The sequence below is a fragment of the Pistacia vera genome, unplaced genomic scaffold (assembly GCF_008641045.1).
Source record: "Pistacia vera cultivar Batoury unplaced genomic scaffold, PisVer_v2 Contig77, whole genome shotgun sequence".
Lineage (NCBI taxonomy): Eukaryota > Viridiplantae > Streptophyta > Magnoliopsida > Sapindales > Anacardiaceae > Pistacia > Pistacia vera.
Genome location: NW_022196634.1, coordinates 1,041,426 through 1,051,487, shown reverse-complemented (window position 1 = coordinate 1,051,487; position 10,062 = coordinate 1,041,426). Strand labels below are relative to the sequence as shown.

General features: G+C 32.9%; 1 protein-coding gene across 1 annotated transcript; it reads right to left on the bottom strand.

Moving 5' to 3' along the window:
• Positions 1–918: 918 nt before the first annotated feature.
• LOC116116337 (protein TPX2-like) lies at positions 919–4,244 on the bottom strand. Its single transcript, XM_031402429.1, has 14 exons — positions 4,161–4,244; positions 3,637–3,687; positions 3,391–3,488; positions 3,214–3,292; positions 3,022–3,084; positions 2,868–2,918; positions 2,664–2,722; positions 2,205–2,283; positions 2,056–2,115; positions 1,903–1,965; positions 1,720–1,782; positions 1,574–1,618; positions 1,296–1,411; positions 919–1,098 (listed from the first exon to the last, which is right to left on the bottom strand). Exons 1-14 carry the CDS (start codon positions 4,242–4,244, stop codon positions 1,080–1,082), a joined length of 930 nt encoding a protein of 309 aa, XP_031258289.1. The 3' UTR covers positions 919–1,079.
• Between the last annotated feature and the right edge of the window lie 5,818 nt (positions 4,245–10,062).

The window sequence follows — 10,062 nt, the reverse complement described above, 5'->3', positions numbered from 1 at the left end:
GAAACAAGTTCACGAGTCATTAAGATTCTTCTGACCATTCTGGCAACTCTGATTTCAGTATTATAGTACAGTAGGGTTTAAAGTGTGTTCAATTATATGACTTTTCGGCCTAGGTAGTAAGTTCATGTATTATTCATAAATTATACGCTTAGCCATATCATTTATGTATTATTCACAAATTATCGTATTTTATTAGTCTAGCCGTATTATTCGTAAATTATATGCCTCAATCGTATTATTCGCGAATTATTTTCGTATCTGAATTTTTACCAAATTTTTACAAACTTATTTTTTATCGTTTGTCGTATCATACTTATAAAATTCCCGTATTTTTTTTTTTGCCGTACCTGTATATTTGATATGTTATATAGATTTTAACCAATGACCTATGAAAAGTGTTAAAACTAGGATTGATATTATCGTATTTTTTAAAATGTATTATTGACAATGTACCGTATTAAACCCTCACCATATTTTTTATGTATCCAAATTTTATGACTGAATTTTTATAAACGTATCTTTTACTATTTACCGTATCATACCCGTAAAATTTCCATACCCTTTTTTTTACCATACCCGTATTTACTAATTAGGCTTTTCGGAGCCTTTGCATTTATTATTTTGTGAAATAATTTTTTATTAAATAATACGCAAGTGATACCTGTTCATTAAAGTTCCTCTTGAACCAGGAACAAGACCAAATAAATATAAAACAAACATATAACATAGTATTAAGATTTGAATAATTTCAAATTTGTTTAGATTAACCAAAGTATTGTAAAATTAGTCCAGAATAGTGATACATCCAATGAATCCTTTGGTAAATCAACAAATCCAATTGTCACTATATACAAACTATAATTTTAAAGAAATGCTATACTTTGTTGGTCACCAAATTTTTTTGGGAGTACATCGTTTTTCTCATGCATAAAAAAATATACACAAAACAACCCCCCAAATAAAAAAGAAAAAGAAAAAAGTTATGTGCAACTATTTGCTATAATTTTTTAGGGTAGAACAGGTATCAAAATTCATCTGAAATGATCAACTCATTTCTCAAAAGCTTTGTTCTGGAACTCTCAACGTATATCTAAGTTCCTGCCACAAGAATCATTTGCAATTCAATTCAACAACATACAAGGGAAACAAAATAGAATCAAACTCTGTATAATGGCACTTGAAGCAAGTGTGAAGTTTTATCAGAGTCACCGGTTTAAAATAATAGTGTTGTCGTAGTTTATAATTAAACAAAGATCAATTGGCATTAATTCAAACTACTTTTGAAATTGTATTACCTATTAATGTTGTATCGTGCTCCGGCTTCAGTATTCCTTCTATCAGTTGATTCACTCCCACATTGGCACTGGTTGTGACCAAAACTTGGAGAATTTTTCTTGACCGCTTTCATCATCTACAAATTAATGTGTATTATTATTGCAAAGGGAGGACTAGTATTGAATTAGTACCTAACTCGTTGTATTAGCATACTCTAGGACACAATTTTTGCCATGTAATCAACTAAGGAACATTTTGCACAGTATATCAATTAGTTTAAGGAACCATACTACTATACCTGGTGTTCCAAATGGAAGGAGCTTTCTGTGTTCTCTTTTGACCCCTATATTCAATCAATTAAAGCACTTGTATATCAATAAGAATACCAAGTAAAAACATTATTCATAAGAAGTGCTATACAAGTAAAAGTTTGGAGGAACTAACCTTGGAAGGAGGAGGCATTTTTGAATGGGGTTTAATGTTAGTGTGGACCGATGCCAGGGAGAGCTGATATCATGTCAAAAGAAGGGGTCATGAAAAGTAGTATATTCACACAACAAATTTGAAGTTGAGAAGTTGCAGAGAGAGTAATCCAATTCCGGAATACTTATCTCAGTCATATTCTACCTTATTAAATAGTTCAATTGGTGGCTGATTCAAAAATGTCTTATCCTCAGGAAAATCCAATTCCTGGAAGGAAATAAGATCAATGTACTTAAGAAAAGTGCGCCAGATAGCATATGATGACATAACTGTAAATAGAGGATTATTGTAAATTACCAATGGAACTCTAGTTTCCTGTTTGATATTCTGTAAGACACCAAGTTCTCCTTTACTTAACTGTGACAGGCAACAATATGGCTCCACATATGAAATCTCTTTAAAACATTCTCAATAACAAGGACCAGATATAAAAAATTTCACAGCACCTTTTTATGGCAAGGGTGAGATTTAACTTTTTGTGTTACTTCGCATTTCTCTTCCTTTAGGGAATTGACAGAGTTCGGTCTACAATATTGGTACAACAATGTTAGAAAGCAATCATAATCATTAGAGCACTACTTCTTTAACACTTGGTATGGATAAGAAATAATACAACTATGAGAATGGTTAAGCAACATGGTTTTCCCCTTGCATTATGAAAAAGATATTGATGGAATGGAAAACAACAATTAAAATAGATAAATTGATAATTAACCATTTGCTAGCTTATTACAAGAGAAGGAAAGTCTACATCCTGTACCAAATACAATATCCTGAGAAAGCTTAAAACCATGAGAAAAGGAGAACAGAATACACCTAATGGCAACACAACTATTATATGGTGTAAATGAATCTTTGTATGTTTAATTGAAATTAGCATAAGCTAAAATAGAAGACACTATTACCTTATGGAATCTTTGGTTTCATTTTGTGAGACAGAATTATGATTACACCTGGTTGCTACCTGTAATGGGGAGATCATTAGCTTCCAACAATCAAAGGCACATTACGATTCCACTATTATAAAAGTAGCATGAGAACAAAAGGCATAAGTTTAAGAATATTATATCAATTATAATGATCTATAAAGCACCCTTTTGATGACCTACATTGTTATGTGCATGTTGCCTAGCCCTCTCAGATGTTCTCAGCTGAAACTCCTACAAAGGAGGGAAACAAAAGTTAAACCACAAGCAAGCATCCCATCTGTTTCACTAAGATCTCTTTAAAGAAAATTGTTTATATCAAATGCCATGAAATTACCTGACACTCTGTCAGCGGTAGTGTGCTCTTTTTGGTAAGAGGCAATGCAGGAGATTCAAAAATCTGTAAAGCCCAATAGAAGTCATCAGAAGAGATCATACATTACGCCTTACTCTACAAGCTATTTCTTTAAAAATTCATGATTCCTATGAAATTCAAAAAGCTTGATCTTTATCAACTCAAAGTACCCACTTTTCTGTTCAAGGGACGTGCTTTAAAAGCAGAAGTATTTGATTTTGCATGTTCAGCCGACTCTGCATTAAACTTGGACCTGAAATTCAGGAAGCAAAACATGGCAAGCAGCTTATCAAACAAAGCTTGATGTAGGAGAAAACATTTCAAAAAAACATTATAGGCAGTGAATGTTACCTATGTCTTTGCGCTCTATTTGCAGTTTCCAAATTGGGTTCTCTAGGAATAGTAACTTTAGATCTAGGATGCACCAAACTAACCCCAAGGTGTCCAGCCTGCAAACAAAAATTTGAAATTTGTTTGAATCCAAAGAACTTAATTGATAACATTGAAATGGTACTAAATAATCCAAAGGGTCAGCAAATGATTATAAATGTGCCAAAAATACGCCATATCCTCTACTTCTTGAACAGTAAAACTTACCTTGTTGGGAACCTTGTGTAAGAAAAGAGCTTGATGCTTCAGATGGGAAACCTACTTCGTAAAATAAAAAAGCAGTCTTCAGAGCTTCTGTCAGAGCTGACTATAATAACTAAGCATAAACATTACTGTCTAGTAAAATGCAGCAATTCATATATGGGGAGTTGCTTAAACTTAAACCTTTAAGAAAGCAAAATACAAGCAAGATGAACAGAGCAATCAGTACCAACTAGACATTAGAAGCAGAACAACAACAAATTACTACTGAAAAATCAGGACAATGCATAACCAAAAGTAAGAAAAATAAGTTACAAAATGTATCTTCTAATTCTTGGAATCCCAAATCTCTTAAATCTTATCAAGCCTAATGAGTGCTTGGCATATCAATCTTAAACCACATTATACAAAAATAAACTTTCAGTTTCATGGATGCAGTTATATCAACATTTTCATACCCAGACTCATGAATTCAAGACCTGTATAAGCAACTGAAAATTGCCAAGATATTGAATATCAAATTTTAGCACCTTGCATAAGTAACCAGCATCCAGCTTTTGTCTCTTGGTAGCTAGGTTCTCAATCAAATAAGAATTTTGTGAACACTTGTCCATTTTGAGTAACAAACTTTTGAAACTATAGAGTTAAGAATGAGCAAAGAAATATGAAAAAAAATCCATTAATTGAAGAGGCAAAAGAATTCCAAAAACGGTTCTACAAACTTTATATAAATTACATAGCCTATAGAAAACCCACATTTTTCTTCTGAGAGACTAAAGAAATAATGTTTAATAATTTCAAATTAGTTCCAAAAAACAAGTATACACTTTTTGCAATCTTGAGTGAAAAACTATAATGCCAGAAATGGTTCGAAGTGTGTAACTGTTAAAAACCATAAAGTACTAGAGAAATAATAAGCACCTTCTCAAAATATCTTTGGAGTTAACTTCTTGAGATTGAATGTGCTTTGCCAAATAACTTGCTGTGGGTTCATTAAAGTTGAACTCCTTGATAGGATGACTGACCACAGCCTTGGTTTTGGATTGGAATATCTTTCCATGTGATTGCAGAAATCCAGTCCTGGGAAAGTTATACACAAAAGACTAGAGTGAAGGAACGTATGAAACTCCTATTTTGGCTATATCACAATCTACTAAAGATTAGGTAAATTTAATCTGTTGAACCCTTATGAGAAACTGCATACATATTTGATAGCTTTATGCAAGTTCATGAATATCAGGCAATCAAAATGGTAGGCTAAACCTCAGTCAATTCTATCAATAACATGATGTTGCATATAGTTTAAAGAATAATCTTGTATGGATGATCGAAATGGAGTCAACTAAAAAAATTCTTCCAGACTGGCTCAACTCAACCTTTTTCCAAATCGCTTGCTGGCAAATTGTCAATGACTCCTACATCAGACCCTCCAACCAGGACCCTAGAACAGATATTCTGCACAAAGTCCTTATCTTTTAGACTTGTGCATAAATTGGTGGCTGTTCCGATGAGTGGTATTCAAGAAATTTTCACTGAATAGTCCAAGAATTTTACCAAAAGAATGCAAAATTACAACTCACTAAAACATATATGCTCTGTTACATACATCATATAAATTGCATGAATTCCCGTTTCCCATGTTTTCACTAGGGCTAAAGAAAAAATTCAGGTGCTATACTTCCATCCGTGGAAAATATGAGAGAGGTACTGCTATAAATGAACTCCTTTTACATTAATCTCTCTCCAAGTTTGTTTTAGAAATCCTAAGTGTATGCATCCTGCCCTTCAATTTGCCTCTTCATACCAAAATGCACATCCAGTCATTTTAATTATAAAATCGAAGTAGTATCATTTTATTCATGTAATTGTTTCACTTCAACTCATCACTCCTTTGTTACTTGGTAGAGGGGTCAAGGACAAATGACTTAACGTGGTGGTATCGTTAATTAGATCATCAAACAGGAAAAAAAAAAAAAAAAGTTCAGACACTATTCTTTTTTAAATTGAAGAGAAAACAAAATAAGAATTTTATTATCACCTTTGAAGAAGGTCAGAATTAAACAAAGAACTCGCTTCTAGAATCGCAATATCGCTTCCAATATTCAGGGATATCATATCTCCAGTTTGACTTCGGAATAAAAGCTAAAAAATTCATAGAAAAAAAAGAGTTTAATTAAGACGAGTTAATCAACATATATGTAAATAAAGAACAATAGTTAATTCATTCACAAAAAGATAAAACAAAGATGAAGTTATTAAAATGCTTACGCGAAGGGGGATAACTTGCAGCCGATTCGAGCCAGCGTTCAGCTCTATAGTATCTTCCAAAGTTTCTGGTCGACAGAAATCAAAGTATTGAGCGCGATCAAATTGTAATCAATATCAATTACAAATTCATCCACCAGAAACGCCTCCATTGGTATTCCTCCATTTATCATGCTAAGTTTCACACAAACAACCACATGTTTTCTAATTTTTTTTTTTAATATATTTTCAGATAATGAGACACCAAACCAAATGGCGCCAACTAATTCTCTCGCTATAAAAAGATTTTCGCGTAAAATGAGAATGCAGTTTGGTTACTGTTACGAACAACAAACGGCAATGGCATGCTGATTTTCGAACTTTCCTCTCGAAAGTTTTACGGAAAATGAGAGAGAAAGTTACGACCAAGTGGTTCAAAATGCCATTGGTTTCGATTTCTCTCTCAAATTTTCTCGATAATGAAAGGGAGAGTTCGATATTAATTTTTCATTAGTTGGAACCTAATATCTGCGCACACAAATTCAGAATGATATATTATATAAGTTAAAAAAGGGTCGAAGTGAACGTGCGAGATTTTCGTTGTTAGCTAGGAGACATGAAAAGAAAGAAGGAACAGATCATGGAAATGTCGTTATATGGAGTGGAAGTTAAAAAGAGAAGTATTTTTGAACTGGTGGGTCCGAATTTCAATACCATCTTTCCTTCTTTGGGAAATTCAAATATATTTTTTCAATAATATTTTAAGGTTCAGAATCTCTCTCACAAACCCCCTATTGCAGCTTGATCAGCTTGCAAATGAACATTCAGATCCATTTTAAAAGTTGATCAATGACCCGTGATCACATCCAGTGTTACGAGATTGGGTTGAAAATTTAACATTATTCATATTTGTTTAATATATTTTTTATCAAAATTTAAAATATATTATATTAACCTCAATGGGTTCTTTTAGCGATCAAAGAGTTTTATTCCATTTCTTGAATTTTTGAATTCAAATATTATGATAACCTATCATATTAATATTGTAGCTTGTTCTGATGTTTTGGGTTTGTAGATTATTCAATGACCCCATAGATTAATTAAGATAGACAGACACCCCGATTATAATATATATATGTGTGTGTGTGTGTTGTGCCTAAAAAATCAGGGTTGATAGAAGCTTACGTTAGCAAGAGTCAATCAGAGTTCAGGAAGAATTTGTGTCATCTAGACGCTGTCATATCACAAAAGTACAAATATAGTGGATGTAGGATTCGCCTTTTAGCATCCGAATCACTTTAAAAATTGTCTCTTGTTTATTTTCTCATTGTACATTTTCATATCACGTATAATTTTTAAGTTCGTTTAACACTTTATACGTGTGAGTTATTGATATCAAAATTTATCATATATATGAAACATTTTACAGTTGTTTTCACAATTCAATATAATACAAATTTGAATTATTTTCATATTTTTCAATCAAGGTCAACTATAAACAGAAGCAAGCACTACAGAAAATTAGCGGCTTCACCAATGACAGCTCAACGCAAGTTATTTCTTTTTTTGAATTGAAACAGAGAAAAGAGACAGACAAAATAGTAAATTGATTTGTAATTGTTTGTCTGTTTCTTAGAAAATGGTGTTTCTGTGTAAAAGGAGAGCTACTTTAGTCGGGAAGCTGATTGTCTGGATTTCGCCAAGTTCCACTCGACTAGTCTAGTCGCCTTCTATACTCTTTCTTTGAATTTACAACTGTATCAAGTTCAATTACAGTCGTTGTCCTCTTGTCAATGAATGGCAAAATGGCTACGCTCCTGCTAATTCAAAATCTTGAAAAGCCGATACAATAGGCGCCAACTGAGAAGACGATGAAATAGCGTTATGGAATTTAGTGAGTGCGTTAGAATTTTTGTTGAAGACGAGCAATATTAAATCAGATAAGTTAAAAATATATATAAGTAATATTTTATGTATATTTTTAAAAAATATAAATACATTTGATTCATTTTTTACTTGGTTAATAACACACATAAACCTCTATAATTAGGATGAATTGTTAATTTTAATTTTTACTTATATTTAAAGAAAAATATCTTTTGGATCATGTTGCGTTTAATTATTTGAATAAAACTTAAAAAATATTACATTGTTTCAATTATCACAACTTTTTGGTCCATTGATCCTAGGTGGAGTGGTCATAATGAAAAGAAACAGACAAAAATACAGGGTACGTTTGTTTTGTTATTTTAGATAGAATTTTGGAAATAATATTGAGTAGTTGAATAAGGTGAGTATTATAAGGTAAAATTTAAAATTTAACAAAAAAACTCCATAAGTTTGCTAATTTAACTAAACACCCCAATATATAAATTTTTTGTAAAATAATAAAAACACCCTCACCCATCCACAGTGTTAGATTCCGGCCATCATCGTCAGAATCTGGCCAGAAAATGGAGTTACGACGCAGACCGGTCGGATCTGGCCGGTCGTGCGTCGATATGACTTTTTTCGGCCAGATCTGACCGTTGACGAACGCAAAAGGCCAGATCTCGTTGTCGGTCAACGACGGCCATTTTTTTGGCCGTCGCTGATGGCTAGATCTAGCATTTTTTGACTAGATTCACTGTGGATCTGACCAGAAAAGGTCAGATCGACGAATTAACAATCAGTTTCGGTCGTTTCTACGCCATTGTGATAGATTCTGGTAACTACCAACAGTGGTTGCTAGAATCTAGCAACTATGGATGGGTGAGGGTGTTTTTGTTAATTTTTAACTTTTTTTTCTAGGGGTGCTTAATTAAATTAATAAATTTAAAGGGTCTAAAAGTAATTAAAAAATGTAATAGTATTTTTCAAATAATTAAACAAACATATATTTTAGGAATAGTATAGGGAATAGGGTTTGAAATAATAAAAGAAAGGGACCGAAATTACCTTATCATAATATTAGCCAATCATACAATCATACAGTCATCATTGTTTCATTTTCAAAGGATAACAATGATTAAACCCACCACAACCCCACCATTCCAGCTTCTCTTTTCCTACTTTCCAACTTTCTATTGCATGAGGATTCAAGGAGAAAGGAGCGCCAAGGCCTGTGGGCCTGTTTGTTTGGTGGGCTTGCAATTGGACTGGCCCAGAATCACTTGGGCCCTTACTTTACAAGTTGAGAGCTTTGAGTAGAAGTCTCCAGTCATGATCTTGAAAGAGAAAAATATATTCATTAAAATATTATATTAGTCTATGTCATATATATTTTTCAACCATTACTGATTGCTTGCAGATTTTCGGTTGTTACAAGCAACTAACATAAATAAATCAAATTAAATGGTAATAATTAATTATTAATACAGCTAAAGGGGCATTATGGTAAACTCATCCATTGAGCAAAGATCCAAACAACGACGTCTAAATCTCAATCTCAGTCTAATCTTTCCTCTCGAAGAGAACGGTCATAAACTGTTATGCCTAAAAAAATATAAGGGTTGACGTCAGGTCCATTCAGCCTACAAAAGTCAGATCATTGGGACAACCATCGTCTGCTCCCATCAGAATAGTGGGTGCGCGTCAGGCCAATCAAGAGCTATGATGCTCCCACGTGTCTGATCCCTGTTCTAAATCGCGTAAATCACTCTGGAAGGTGGGTAATGTGACATAAAATAGGATTTACACGGATAATCTTACCAACCTTCAGATTTAGTGATCATTTATCTCAATATACCCCACTATAAATTGGGAGCTCCTCTCTCATTGAAGGGGATTGGCACATTTTGCGCTTGAATAATTATCCTCTCTTTTTTAGAATTCTTAGCATTCAATATCTTGTAATAGTAATGTAAAGTCAGTCTGCTAAAAGCGACCTGACCCTTATCATCAATATAAGCATCAGTAGATGTAGGACTTGCCATCTTAGCATCCGAATCACTTTAAAAACTGTTCCTATTGCATTTACTATCTCATTATCCATTACATTCACGTGTGTCTTCTGAGTCTGTTCAGCATTTTACACGTGCATTTTGTTGGTGTAAAAATCACGAATCAACATAATCTAACCAACGTTTTTCAAATAAAACTAAATCACTCTCTCGTTAATCTAACAAGCAATTAACATAAATAAATCAAATTAAATGGTAATAATTAATTATTAATACAGCTAAAGGGGCATTATGGTAAACTCATTCA